Here is a 15900-nt window from a genome sequence, read left to right as displayed (position 1 = left end):
TTTTTGAAAACAAAATATTTTTTTTTCCTAATTATGTAACAATGTTTAACAAATGCTTAAGAACTCTAAAAAGCATACTGCATATAAAAAACAGTATAATATTCATGTCTTTACAGTCAAAATAGGCAAATTCCTTAGGGTGTCCATACTGCCCCGTGTCCCCCTATACGCAACGAGGTTCGCCTACCATGTTCATGTTTTGTGGGTGTATTCGTTTGGCTCACAACGCTGCTTGGCATCCCGCTGTTTTAATGTTGAAATGCATCAGCATTTGCTGTTTGGCATGGTCCGCGTTTCGACCTGTGCTGTTTGGGTCGGCCCGCGTGAGAGATGATGCTGTTTGGGACGGCCCGCCCGAGAGATGATTGTTAGGCGAGCTTTGTTTGTAGTTGACAGCCGTACACCCACCCTGGATCATTTCAAATCGTGCCGCTCTTTCCGTGCGCGCGCGCTTTCTGCAAAGCTGTCAAAACAGACTTTTGAGCCTTTTCTTTCGCTCTCCTTCAACTCAACAACTCAGCACGATCCACCTCGGGGTGGATTGGTGAGCTGTCTGGTTGTTGCAGATGAACAATCATCGTGTAGCGCGACATCATCATTGCCACCAAGCTTGCAACTCACCAGAAAATCGTGGTACAATTAACAACGGCCCTAATGTTATTTTCTTTTTGCTGTATAACAGTTGAATTGAAGCAGCGAACGCTGCAAAAAGAGAATATACCTCGAATAGAACCTCGACCAGAGCTGAAATCGACTTTTTAGTTTCTATTCAAATTTTATATATTGTCGCACCGCCACCAAACCGGATCGCGCCAGTGAGACTCGCGACGCGCCTCAACTCGCGCGATTTTGAAATCAGTTTTTTAGTGTGGCGCTGCATTCTTACGATTTTAATGAACACAGCGCACTATTCACATATTAGCTGCGACGCACGGGGCCCGAGAAAACAATAATTATAAATAAATGTTGGTCTTGATTTCTACCGGATACATAATAACTGAAGTTTATAGTTTCCAATAAAATAACTGATAGTCTAATCATTTATCGTATCGGCAATGATGAATATATTTTTTCAGATTTTCATTGTACGTACTTTATGTCCTTGCACAAATTTCGAACAACAAAGTCGCTCAGAAATAACGCGATTTGTACAGAACTGGTAAGAGGAGCTTCTAGAAATGTTACGTCATATACAAACAGGTAGCGAAAAAATCACTCAAAATTCAAGATGTGTGAAAATCAGAATTTTATCTGTAAAAGTCTCGAAATGGCAGTATGGTAAAGTCGTGCCCATACTATCTGGAAGGTGTCCCATTCCAATTTAAAGTATTAAAAAATTAATTTGTGCGGGTCATAATCGTCGTTATTTTTTTACACTCAAATGGACGAAAAATTGTTTTTTTGTTATTTTTTTAAGGCACTCTGTGCTCGTGGCCACTACTGTGCCAGAATCAGTTGATCTGTAGCTTCTTTACCGATACAGATCAATTTTTAACTTATCTATTGACTGTTTAACGATAAACTTGCGACGATCGACGCGCCACCATGTTTCATATAACGGAGGGTATTAGAACTAACTTGGAGGTGATGATTTGGAGGTTATTTGGCAATTTGGAGGTTAAAATCCCCTCCAAACACTAGCGATTTTGCGGTGGGATGTTGACGTTTGATGACGAATATTTACATCTACTTTCACTCTCTCCTACTCTTTTACTCTCACACCGAGCAGGTAGGAGTGAGGCAGCTGCCTGCGAAGAGGGTCAGTTTGTCTCAGTCACCATCTGATACTGACGGAGGATGGATGTGCTCCCCAAGCACGGTCCTCCGAGAGGCGTCTTCTGGTGGCTGGACGGTTTTTTTCTGGAGGGGCTGGGAATCGAACCCATGACCTTCCGCTTATGAAGCGAAAGCGTAACCTCAAGGCTGCAGACCCCCCTAAAAAATTGGTTTTTAAAAGTATGATTTGTCCATGATGAAATTTTTATATCCTACAAATAAAAATTAAAATAATATGTTAATCAGTCCACAGTCCGGGAAGTCTCCTCTTCTGCGCTAACGGCAGCCTGTATTTATAGCTCAGAAATCCCGTAGGTACAATCAAGTAAAAGGTACCAGAGTCATGAGGAATATCACTTGAGGTAGACATGACAGTCCTTTCCCCTTCAGAATGCCACTGTTGGCTCACCATACAACAAAGAGCAGATTCCGTTTTTATAAACCGTTTATTTGAATTCAATGTGGGGGCGGTTATAAAATTCCTGGATGAGAGGAGAGTAGCTATGTAATAAAGAGTTTTCATAAAACAATGCATCTACAAATTTTACTCACGTTTACTACGCGCTCGGAGTCAGACAACAATTGATACTCTGACGGTTATTGTTGCATGGATACCTGAAGTTAATTTTAAGTTAATATCTTTTATGGTTGATTCACTTATACTGTACAAACGAAAATAATAATCACTCACCAACTAATTATTTGTGTGATTTTAGATTTAACTGCCGTAATGAATTGCTCGCCGTTTGTTTAGGTTAAGCTAATAGATAAGTAGTTTAGGATAGAAATTCAGCATGTTTAACTCATAATAATTCACTCTTACCGTACTAATAGAAAATAGCTTATTAACTTTTATCATTAACTAACAATAGATTAAGATTTTACTAACTTTAGACATAGGTTTGTTTTAGATTAAAGAATTGTGCCAATTTGTCTTTGTTCACGCCTCGTTATTCTAATTTCTTGCCATCTCATCTCCTTGACAGTTTGCCAAGTCCATATAGGTACTACAGTTTCCCTTTGGCGATAGTATTCGTAGAAGCGTTGCCAGTCCGGTGGAACTGCATGTTGACAACACTCCCCCGGGGTACGCCAACTTCCGGTTGGCTTATAATGCTTCGCGGTGAACATCAAGGACTGCCAGCTTCGTAGCAGGCCGTTCGTACACTCCGTTAGCTGTTTGAACGGTGGCAGATCGGATGCATCCATCTCGTCCTTTGTTGGTCAGGATGATTCGTCCCTTTGGCCAACAATTTCTGGGAAGTCTTGGGTCTGCGATGACGACTATGTCGCCGATCGAAAGCGGCTTCGTGTGCGCAAACCATTTTGTCCGCCTGGATATTTCTGGGAGATAATCACTTACCCAGCGTCTCCAGAACTGATTAGCGAGTATCTGAGAGGTTCGGTAATTGCGCTGTAATGTAGAACCACTATCATCTAGGGTTGAAAGAGGTTTAGACCCATTCGATGACCCGAGAATAAAATGATTTGGGGTCAACGCTGGAGCAGAATCGTTGTCGATTGGTACATGGGTCAGGGGCCGAGCATTCACGATATTCTCTATTTCCGTGAGTGTGTTCCTTAGTTCTTCGTCCGTGAGCTTCGATGCAGGACGAATTGCCATAAGGTTAGTCTTCACCGTACGGATCAATCTCTCCCAGCAACCACCCATATGAGGTGCAGCAGGGGGGTTGAAAATCCATTCTGTATCAGGACTCACAAATTCAGCCATCACAGGTTGGTTGATTTCAGCCACAGCCTTCTCGGTTTGCACCGATGAAATTTGTACCTCGGTCACTATAGATTCTCCTCGGAGTACCCCTGCGAGAAATGAAGTTTCGTAGACCCATAATACATGAGTTAGTACTGAGGGAACAGACCAGCTCAATGTGGATCGCTCGGACGGTCAAGCAGGTAATCAGCATTCCCCAACGTTTTTCCGTCCTTCTACCGACGACCACCTCCAGAGGACCAAAGTAGTCTACCCCGACATATGTGAAGGGGCGCGTGAACGCTGCAAGTCTTGCTGCTGGAAGGTCCGCCATGAATGGCGGTTGTGGAGCCGCATTTTCGTTTTTGCAACGCTGACAACCTTTGCGTGCCTTGGTGAAGGCGACTCGAATGCGGGGGATGTGAAACTTTTGTCTCAGTTCGTTTATAACAGTTTCGTGATTACAATGATGGTATTTGTAGTGATAGTGCATAATTACTAGCGTCGTGATGTGGTGAGTACGTGGCAAAATAATTGGCTGCTTGGTGTCGTGACTGACAAATTGACAAGCGCCGATTCTGCTTCGCATCCTCAGAACTCCCTGTTCATCTAACCATGGGCTCATTTGATACAGCGGGCTAGATTTTGGAAGAAGTTTTATAGAAGAAGTTGAGCGTTATTGCTGCAGAGTAGTTACTTCGTCAGGGAAACCTTCTTGTTGAACAACACGAAATAGATACGCTTCAGCTTTTCTGAGTTCCATCATTATCAGCGGTCCTAGAAAAATTTGTTGCTGTTTCGCTTTCAGTCGTAAGTTAGAGATGTAACGAAAAACAAATGCCAGGCTGTTTCGTACGCGCTGCCAGTTCGAGAAGTTGTTGTACCGAATAAGTGAAATGTGTGGAGCCGTGCGATGAACCATCAAGTGTGGACGAAGCTCTGTAGTGGGCGGTGAAACTAGACGAGGGGTTTGAGGCCATTTTGTTTCTGAACACCATAGAAAATCCGGACCGGTGAACCATCTGCTGTCTGATGAAAGATCCGGCTTTCCGTCCCACTTAGTCCCATCGTCGGCCGCGTTAAGCCTGGACGGCACCCACCGCCATTCCTCTGGCTCAGATGTTTCGAGAATCTCACTTACTCGGAAGGCTACAAATTGTGAGTAGCGACGATGATCTGAATTGATCCAGTGAAGCACGTCCCGAGAATCTGTCCAATACACTCGTCGAGTAATCCGAAGCGTTAGAGAGGAGATGATGGTCTGCGCTAGTCTTGCTCCAAGAACGGCACCTTGAAGCTCCAACCGAGGTATGGAAAGGAACTTTAATGGAGCTACACGAGCTTTCGAAGCTACAATAGAGCACTGCGTAGATCCGTTGTAGTCGAATCGAAGGAACGCTATCGCAGCAAACCCGTTTTCGCTTGCGTCGACGAACGTGTGGAGTTGGATGTCGGTACAGCTGCTTACTGCTAACGGAGAGCTGTAACAGCGCGGAAGGCGGACGTTTTCTACTTGGGGAATAACGCTTGTCCACAGCTGCCATTTCCTGTACACATCTCCTGAGACTTCTTCGTCCCACTGCACCTTCGATCTCCACACTTCCTGTAGCAAATTTTGAGAAATATTAGGAAGTGTGCGATAAGTCCTAAAGGATCAAAGATCGTCATTAAGACCCGGAGCATTTCTCTTTTGGTGGGTGGTCTTTGGCCCGTTAGAAGAAGTGAATCGTATCGGTTCCACCCTACTTTGAATAAGAATTCATCTGTTTTCGTACTCCACCACATTCCGAGGACTTTCTCGACGGCAATTTCGGAGGAAAGATCCATATCCTTCTCAGCCGTATCACCTTCGTGCAGTGCCGTAAGAACAGTTCTAGAATTGCACATCCAATTGCGGATCTCAAAGCCACCTTGAGAATGCACATATTTAACCTCTTCCGCTAACCGTATTGCTTGATTTTCCTCATCGACGCTCACTAACATGTCGTCTACATAATGGCGCTTTGTTATTGCTTCCACAGCAATTGGATGGGTGGCCCGGAAACGTTCTGCATTTACGTTTTTGACGTATTGGGCACAGCTAGGAGAACAGCTGGCCCCAAAACTCATTACTTGCAACACGTAGACAGCCAATTCGCCGTTCTCGTCTGTCCAGAAGAATCTGTGACAATGTTGGTCCTCGGTTCGCATCAAAATCTGATGGAACATTTCACGGATGTCTCCGGATAATCCAATTCGACCTTGGCGAAATTGTAGGAGTATCGCCAACAGTGAGCATAGCAGATCGGGGCCCTTTAACAAGGCGGAATTCAATGAAACGTTGAATGATTTGGCGGCTGCGTCCCACACCAATCTTATCTTTTCTGGCTTGTTGGGGTTCGTAACAGGGAATATGGGCAGGTACCAGATGCGCGGGTACGACTGTTCAAGTTTCTCTGGTGTCAGCTTTCTGGCGTATCCTTTGGCAACATATTCAGCAATTTTTCCGTTGAGAGTCTCTGCTAAGTCAATATCTCTGTCCATTCGCTTTCTGAGCTGTTGATGCCTACGCAAAGCCATCGCTTGATTGTTTGGCAGTCGTACGTTGTCGTATCTCCAGAGCAATCCTACTTCGTAGCGATTATCGAGAAGTTTTGTCGTCGATTCGAGCAGATATTTGGCGCGTTGATCTTCGGAGGAAAGGAGAAGATTCCCATTAGGCTTCGCGACACCAAGACTGCCCAGCGCAAAGTATGCCTTCATAGCCTGGTGAAGCTGGTCGTCTGAATCTTGATTTTCAGAGCATACGTGGACCATGCACTGGGCGGACCCTCCGGCGTCACGACTCAACCTTCCACAAACCGTCCAGCGAATACGGGTCTTGACACCAACAGGGTCCTCGAAATTTCCTTCTTTGCATTTGAGTACTACTCCGACAGAAACATGCTTCATTCCTATCAGAATACGTGGTCTAGCCTCACGATATGATTGGATTGGCAGCCCACGCAGATGGGGATACAGTCGCTTCAATTCTGCAGCCTCCAATGTTTGAAATGGTAATAGCAGTTCTTTGACGGTCCTAACAGATGTAAGGGGGAACCTTTTGTGTTGACTATGAACTCCAGCGATGTCCAGATCGACAACTCGGGAGCTACCTTCGTTTCGTTCCGCACCGCCAGTCCATCGAAGGCAAAGTGGTAGAGCGCCACCTTCAAGTTGTAGTTCTTCTGCCAACTCCTCATCTAAAAGTGTAAGCTCCGATCCTTCATCAAAGAACGCATACGTTTCGACGGATCGACTTTTTCCATAAAGTATTACCGGTAGGTAACGAAAAAGAACGGAACTAGAAGTTGTACGGTGGACGTTGCAATCATGTGTCTGGGTACCGATTTTTGTTTCGGATGACTGCTGTACGGACGGCTGTGTGCACACGTTTGCACTCGTGGTCGCTACCTTTTTATCATTGTGAAGTAGCTGATGATGCTTCAGTTCACACCCATCCTTTCCACATGGTTTCACCTTACATACTCCTTTGTGACTGCGGAGACATTTTCGGCAAAGTCCGCTTTCTCTAACTGCAGCCCATCTTGATTCTCTAGATAGTTCTAGAAAACGCCTGCATTTTTCAACTGCCTTGCACCCGCCTTTGCATATAGGACACGTCTCGTGATCCATCCGACCCGATGCTGGCTTGAATTTACCCGATGAAGGGTGAACGCCCGATGATTCAGAATGGGCGTTTAGGAAAGCATTTCCTTTCTTGTTTCCACGATAATCGCCCCGAGTCGACTTTGACTCCAAACCAACTGGAGGAATAGCAATTGTGCTTGCTGCTTCGGCTAAAGAGTAAACCCAGTTTCCAAACGCTGCTAAATTCACCGCTGGTAGTGTTTGGCGGTAGCGTGCCCAGTCCAGCTTGATGGTTGGTGGAAGCTTGGCAACGAGCTGATGTAACAGAGAGATGTTGTATAAATACTCCTCCATTCTGCATGCGTCGACCGTCGCACAAAAGTTACGGACGTTCACAGCAAACTCAACGATAGTTTCAAATTTATCCTCTCTCTTAGCCGGCAGATTGTTAATTTTTGAGATTAACGAATGTACAATCGACTCCGGCTGACCAAAGAGCATACGCAGAGTATCGATTACACGCTGAACGTTTGACGGATGCATGAGCAAACTTTTCACCGCCTCATACGCTTTACCCTTCATGCACTTCTGCAGTCTGATAATATTCTCATCATCAGTAAATCCGCACATCGCAGTAGTATTGGTGAAAGTTGATAAGAATATCGGCCATTCTTCGGGTTGTCCGGAGAACGGAGGCAAATCTTTCGATATCGCTTGTCGGGCAGCGAGTTGTTGGCTGTTCGGTGCTTGATACTGGTGCGGACTTGGGTGGGAAACGAATATCGGAGATGGCATAAGGTTGCGTTCAGGTGGCGGGTATACTGAAGTACCCTGAGGTAGCGGCAGGTACGATGGACGATTAGCAGGAATTCCGACTTCACGTGGTAGACTGGCGGACGACCTATTAGCATCGCTGAAAAGTTGGCTAGCATGGCTGGGTGTGCACCTAGGGCCTGGTCTCATGCTGTACTGAGGCGAATTTGGCTGTTGAACGGACAGGTTCGTAAAAGGTAATTCTTCTACATCCTCTGCTACTCTTACTGAATTGGAGTATTTCGTATGAAGCTTGCCATCCTGAAGCAGGGTATTCGTCTTTTTTATCCAACTCTCGACTCTACTGGAACCTGTGCCATACGACGAACCAGAGCGGCTGCTCATTTGCTCGAGAATGCTATACTTCTTCTGTATGTATTCTCGCTGTAGTGCATTTTCTTCATCAAGTCTCTGAAGTTGCAGCATCAGTGACTTTTGTGTAGAACTCGACCTTATGGTCCCGGCCGGAGTTCCCTTCGGCTGGTTTTCGCGTTCTGCATTGGATTTCTGTAAAGAATCAAAGGCCGCCACATCTGCGGTTTCTTCTACAGCTGGCGGTAAATCGGAAATGGGAGCTTCCTTTCGTGAAGCGCTCCTTGTGGTTACTCGTAACGTGTTCGTGGGTCGTCTTATCTCCGAAGAAGACGCCTTTCCATCGCTAGGTTTGCGTTGCTTATTCTGACTGCCGGTTACACCACTCGTTGATGGGAGTTGTTGACCACTTGTCAAGGTTGTTTGCTGGAGCCCGGTTGCATCGGCGCATTCGAGACAACACTAGCTCACCTTCTCAACATCTTCTGTCACTCCCACGCATGAAAAATGATGCCATTCATGGCAGAGATCGCACTGCACCATAGCACTATCGTCGGGTTCTCTACAAGATTTACAAGACCATCCTGGGCGAGTCTGCACCACTTCTTCCGTCGTAATTGTCACCACTGGTAAGCTTCCTACTCCGGCGGGAGTATCACTTCTATCCTTATCCGATCTATCGCCTTTCGATCCACCGTATGCGCCTGATTTGCTGGTATTGCGGCTAGACATTTCGGCTGAACTAAACGAATTTTATAATTTGTTGGCTCACCATACAACAAAGAGCAGATTCCGTTTTTATAAACCGTTTATTTGAATTCAATGTGGGGGCGGTTATAAAATTCCTGGATGAGAGGAGAGTAGCTATGTAATAAAGAGTTTTCATAAAACAATGCATCTACAAATTTTACTCACGTTTACTACGCGCTCGGAGTCAGACAACAATTGATACTCTGACGGTTATTGTTGCATGGATACCTGAAGTTAATTTTAAGTTAATATCTTTTATGGTTGATTCACTTATACTGTACAAACGAAAATAATAATCACTCACCAACTAATTATTTGTGTGATTTTAGATTTAACTGCCGTAATGAATTGCTCGCCGTTTGTTTAGGTTAAGCTAATAGATAAGTAGTTTAGGATAGAAATTCAGCATGTTTAACTCATAATAATTCACTCTTACCGTACTAATAGAAAATAGCTTATTAACTTTTATCATTAACTAACAATAGATTAAGATTTTACTAACTTTAGACATAAGTTTGTTTTAGATTAAAGAATTGTGCCAATTTGTCTTTGTTCACGCCTCGTTATTCTAATTTCTTGCCATCTCATCTCCTTGACAGTTTGCCAAGTCCATATAGGTACAGTTTCCCTTTGGCGATAGTATTCGTAGAAGCGTTGCCAGTCCGGTGGAACTGCATGTTGACAACAGCCACCTTCACGTTATTATGTATCCGGTAGAAATCAAGACCAACATTTATTTTTAATTGTTGTTTTCTCGGGCCCCGTGCGTCGCAGCTAATATGTGAATAGTGCACTGTGTTCATAAAAATCGTAAGAATGCAGCGCCACACTAAAAAACTGATTTCAAAATCGCGCGAGTTGAGGCGCGTCGCGAGTCTCACTGGCGCGATCCGGTTTGGTGGCGGTGCGATAATACAACAACTCATACAACGAACAATCGAAAATATACCTAAAATGTTCCACATTTTAGTACTTATTCCTGACTACAACAAAACATTCAAATCATTCTATTCATATTGCTAAACATTACAAATGACAACTTCGTCAACACTAAAGAACAATTTCGTTCATCTCAATATAACATCTCGCTTCACAAAAGAACAACTATGTTCACAATGTACGACAATTTACTTCAACTCCAATTGGCAATTTCACCATACTCAAATAAATAAAATTGGCAAACTCGCCACCTCAAAGAAAAACGATAATCGCCAACACACGTTTCCATGATCCTCGTCGCCACTTTTGTATCCTGCAAATAAAAATTAAAATAATATGTTAATCAGTCCACAGTCCGGGAAGTCTCCTCTTCTGCGCTAACGGCAGCCTGTATTTATAGCTCAGAAATCCCGTAGGTACAATCAAGTATAAGGTACCAGAGTCATAAGGAATATCACTTGAGATAGGTAGACATGACAAAAATCTATCAGTTTTGATTAGGGAAAAGCAATAGATCAATTAATAGTCGCAGTGGTTCAAATCCCAACAAAAAAGGGGAAAAGCACCAATTTTCGACCCATCTATACGATTTCGGCCTACTTTGTATGGAAATCCGAAAATTGGCAAAGAATTCTTGTGGGTCGAAAATTAGTGCTTTTTCCCTAGCAACAACTCAAAATTCAGCACGTCAAAAAAATTTCCTTGTGTCTCTAATAAAAACTTTGGTTTTTTTATAACACATTGCTGGGACTGCTAATCATTGCTCGTGTTAACTAGTATCAATATCTATTGGAATCTTTTTAGGTAACTTGCAAGGTGTATGTGTTTTCAGTGACCAATGCTGAAAGATGGATGAACAATTTAGATGAGCAATTACATTTCGAAGAGATAGGACCCATCGTGTATAGAGAAACACTCGACCATCATAATGTCGTTTTTCATCCAGAAAATTCTACCATATCCTACAACTCCAGAAGGCAGCTTCATTTTATGTCTGAACTTAATGAAAGTGGAATACTCAACAAAACCATTATTATTCCAAATACCGCTGTATTGGTAAGTACTATTTATTCGCTAAGAAGGATGATATAAACAATAATAGTTTTCATTTTATCAAAAATGATAATGTTCTTAATTAAATGCAGAATGAATCTTTCAAAAATATCTATGAATGAATCTTTCAAAAATATCTATGAATGAATCTTTCAAAAATATCTATCTACGGCTTTTTTTTTCAAATCATAACTAATATTTGTGTAAATTCTCCAAATGCTAAGTGAATATAAATAAATGTACTTATTTTTCGCTTCATTTTCTTGTTGTGCAACGAATAAAGAGCAATATTACATTAACCCCTCTACCGGCAGCTTAATGTTTTACTCCTGAAAAAATATTTAAATTGCGATAACTTTTTTGTTTCTGGATATTTTTGCACCATTTTTTCACAAGATCTCAAAAAACTCTTCTAGTTTAAGAATCCGTGTCGATATCAACCATTGATGATCTGGGTTTGAAGATATTCCGATGTTTCTTGGGGGACCGAATCTCTCCATATAAATTGTCTCTGGCGGCCATTTTGTTTTTGGTCAATTTATCAAAAAAATAAACTGTGGACTATACAATGCCAGGTAATAAGGAGCTACTCTGAAAAAATCATACAAATCGGTTCATTATTCTTGGAGAAATCTGAAAATTACGATATGAGGTTTTTTAGAGTTTTCAAGATCTTTATTTGTCCAGAGTGGTACCAGAAACATAAATGCTCATTTCTCAAAGACGGCTGCACCAAATTGTTTCATTTTTTCACACCATACTCGCATTAATATATCATTCCAAGAAGTGAATATCCGAATACGATAAAAATTCTGTAGGCTGAGATATCTTCGTGGGTTATGGCTACGAGTCGGTCCCCCAAGGAATTTTGGAATATCTCTGGATCCAGATGACCAATTATCAATATCGACACATATTCTCAAACTAGAAGAGTTTTTTGAGAGCTTGTGAAAAATTTGTGCAAAAATATCGAGAAACAAGAATGTTATCGCGATTCGAATATTTTTTTAGGGGTGAAAAATGGAGCTGCCGGTAGAGGGGTTAAATGTATTAATGTATATTGAATGTTCATGTTTTTAATAACAAACTCCCCTAGCATAGAGAGACATTATGATAAAGTGAATATATTGACAATTCGAGTGACAACTAAAAGTTCGTCAGTCAAAACTTCGGCGATGTTCAACGTAGGCATTCTAATTTAGTGCTTCGCCGACGCATAGATTACCTTTGTCGGCGTAGCACTTTATTAGAATGCCGACGCCGAACTTTGACGAACTTTTGTTGGTGATATTTCATTTCTCTTATTAATAGCTTCTCTCTAAAGTTAATCTGAATGCACAATAATTTATAAGTAGTTTCCATATTATTGGGTTCGATCGGTGTTTACATTTGCTGCTTTAGAATTTCATGAAGAAACATATCGCTACACAATATTTAAGAAATGAATATCTTATTTGAAGTAACAAATGCATTTTTTTCGTTTCAGGCAATGGCAGCGAAACTGCAAAACTCGAACTCTCTCGTCAAGTGGGGTTATAGAGCGATTTTATCAAGCTCCGGTGATAAAGTTTTCGTGAACACGACCATTTTCAACTACCTTTGGAATCAGACAAGTCCGATTATCAAGTCTGCCAGAAAAATTGTTCCATTTATGGTTCCCCTAGAAAATATTGGTGCTTTGAGTGTGGTAATGTTACAAGTTAAAATAGGACCGATGGAGACGACTGCCCCTTCTGGGTAAAGTCTCTAAACAAAAAATCGGACCGATGCAAATATTATGTCAACGTTTTAGGCCTATCCACTTTTTCAACGTATTTTTTTGGATTTTTAAGTCCATACATACACGGGAAAAAATTCTGTGGTAAAAATAACTATTTTAGCTGACTACGCCCATTCTTAAAACTACCATGGAAATTCAGACCAATTTACTATGTTTACGGTACACCACACCGCATTACTGGTACATTTGACAGAAATAATTTACAACAATCTGTTTCCAACTACAGACATGGTAAAATCAAGCGTATTTCTGGTCTGCTGAAAATTGCCGGTGCGAGCGCTTAAGTTAACCCCCTAAAATGGTAGTTTTTATCGCACAATTTTTTTTGCGTGTATGTCTTGATTTGACTTGCGGGGAACGTGCTTCTGTAGCCTGCTACACTGCGCATGATCATCGATCTTCTTTTTATCAGAAATGCATCGTATACTAGAGCAATTGTCTAAAACTGGGTATTCAGGCGTAAATCTCTTCGTAAGTCATGATTGACTGCGTATTTTAAATATTTCACAATTTTACGTAAACTATGAAATGGAATATTTCAAATGACTGAATTTAGACAATATTCAATCCAAGAATGCGATAATTATCTTGGCAACTGTTACTGTTACTGAGACTGTTATCGTAAGGATCCCAAACCCAAACAAACTAAATTTATGTTCAAAAATGATTACAACCAGATAATTTTTGCAGGATCATGAAGGAAAAATATTCGTATGTGTAGAAGATTCCCCCATAAAATTGCTTATTGCGCCTGGGGCGCAATAGTGTGGCATGTATTGAACAATACAATGTTATGAAAGAAGTTTAAATTTGAAATTGATCCTGAGGTGATGCCTCGTAAAAGCCAGCCAGAGAACAACTGAAAATGCAATCCATGGAATTTCTTTCCACGGTTTGTAATTTCAGTCACACGGTACTGGTTTTGTCGGAATACGGAGTATTTTTTAATTATTTATTAGTATCATTCCAAACATTACATTAATTTCTTATACCTAGGTGTCATCCTATTTTGGTAAAACAAATTCTAGCTTTTATTGACATTTTGTTAACAACATATTACATTTCATTTGCCGTAGCAGTTCAGATTTTTTACAGGTGAGTTGATTTCACCTGCTTATAAGAAAAAAACGCTTTCTATTTACTTAACCTAAATATATAACGCATTATTCGTGGCAATAGAAGATTGTAACGATTTTTGTCTGAAATTATTTATTATTTTATTTGACATTTGTTCCAATGTTTCAACATTGGATATTCTATGGTAACTCATTGGTACTATACCAGGGAGGAAGCTTTAGAATCATTCTCAAAATTTTATTTTGAATCCTCTGCAGAGCTTGCTTTTTGGTATTACAGTAGCTAGTCCATGTTGGTACAGCATACAACATGGCTGGCCTGAAAATTTGTTTGAATATCAAAAGCTTGTTCTTAAGACAAAGTTTTGATTTTCTATTAATAAGGGATTAAAGACATTTTACATATTTGTTACATTTGGCTTGAATGTACTCAATGTATTTTTGAAAGTTAAATTCTTATCTAGCATGAGCCCTAGATACTTAACTTCATCTGACCAATTTATTGGAACCCCTCTCGACGTGACAACATGTCTACTTGAAGGTTTCAAATAAAGAGCGTATGGTTTATGTGGGAATATTATTAGTTGAGTTTTGTAAGCATTAGGAGAAATCTTCAATTTTTGCAAGTGTGGAATTTCCTAACTGTAGTGCTTGACAACTTGGCAGATAATAAACTTCAACTTAACAAGGGTTACTGCGATTATGATTAATCACCACATCTCTTTTTCTTTCAATAAATATTTTTGTATATTCATGTTTTTTTTTTATTTTTGAGAGATTTAGATGCATTACATTATTGAAACTCAAGAAACTTCTTCTGAGTGCAACTGAAACGAACATATCGCCTCAATATTTGGCCATACCGAAATCTCTGAAAAGTTTTATATCTCTTGTATTTTTTTTCAAGGGCGATACCAATGTAGATGTTTTGTACATAACTCCGAAACCAGTACTAACCACTATGTCAATTGACCAGTGTCCAGTCGAATTATTGCACAGCGATAGCACCGGTTTGTTTACGTCCGCGTGTCATCAAGCTTTTTCCTTTTTCGAGGGTAATAATCACACTAATAATTTGCAAACACGTCGCAATTTGGTCGTCAGTATCTGGACTTTTAGTGGAATGTGTTAGTTTCTCGATTAGTCGCGGTCTAGTGAAGCTTTAAGGAACTTTTTGTTGGTGCAACAAGCGCTCTTCTTACCATAGCTAGTGCCACGACGCACTAGCATTGTAACCCGTTTGTTTTCGTGCACACCGTCATGCGGAAAGAAGTTTTTCTGATCATCATTCGGCTACTCGGCTTCGGCCATGGCCGAAGCTAGTCAAGGCTCCCGAACGGGGGGGGGCCTCTAGGCGATCCCCCTGAAAACACGTTTGGAACACTAATTCCCCACTGGCTGATGAGCCACGACGAAATTGGCTATCAAATTGTGCTCGTTTTACAAGCCCGCCAGCAAACACCATCGGACAGCCAGGAAAACAACTTTTCGTTGAAACGGCTCCCCAGTCCGTTTATCATTGGAGCATCGGTGGAACAGTTGATTGGACGACAGGAAGCTAGGAAAGTTAATGCAACTAAGGAAAACAGAGGAACTAAGTATCTGCTTCGCACAGACGCCCGCTCAATTGCTGAAAAACTGTTAACGCTCACGGAGCTCGTTGATGGAACACAGGCAGAAGTGTTTACACACAACACGTTAAATTCTGTGAAAGGTATCGTTTACGAGTCGGACACTGTCAACGACGATGAGCAAGAGATTTTGAAACACTTGGAATCCCAAGGAGTGACCAACGTCCGTCGTATTCGTAAACGAGTCAATAACGTTCTTCGAAACACTTCACTTTTAGTGTTGACACTAAAAGGAGCCGTCTTACCTCAAACAATTTTCTTTGGTTTACTAAGAGTCCCAATAAGAACGTACTATCCTTCACCACTCCTGTGCTACAACTGCGGAGTTTACGGACACTCGAAAAACGTCTGCAAGGGGACATCAATATGTCTCAACTGCTCCCAAGAACCCCACGTAGCCAAGGGAGAACAGTGTCAAAATCCACCATTCTGCCTGCATTGCAAAAATGA

General features: G+C 41.6%; 1 protein-coding gene across 18 annotated transcripts in view; it reads left to right on the top strand.

Annotated features, from left to right (window-relative positions):
* LOC5572043 (scavenger receptor class B member 1) overlaps positions 1-15900 on the top strand; it is a 58181-nt gene that overhangs the window by 21529 nt on the left and 20752 nt on the right. For 17 of the 18 annotated variants that reach the window (XR_002500361.1, XM_021844244.1, XM_021844240.1 and 14 more), the window contains 2 exons: positions 10715-10966; positions 12450-12650. Coding sequence is in view for 17 of the 18 variants with exons in the window: in XM_021844244.1 (XP_021699936.1) it covers positions 10715-10966; positions 12450-12650 (453 nt within the window). In the remaining variant the exon portion in view is untranslated. The remainder of the gene's footprint in view (positions 1-10714; positions 10967-12449; positions 12651-15900) is intronic. The other variant, XM_021844246.1, reaches the window with a different exon arrangement.

The sequence above is a fragment of the Aedes aegypti genome, chromosome 2 (assembly GCF_002204515.2).
Source record: "Aedes aegypti strain LVP_AGWG chromosome 2, AaegL5.0 Primary Assembly, whole genome shotgun sequence".
Classification (NCBI taxonomy): Eukaryota; Metazoa; Arthropoda; class Insecta; order Diptera; family Culicidae; genus Aedes; species Aedes aegypti.
This window is presented reverse-complemented; position numbering and strand designations above follow the sequence as displayed.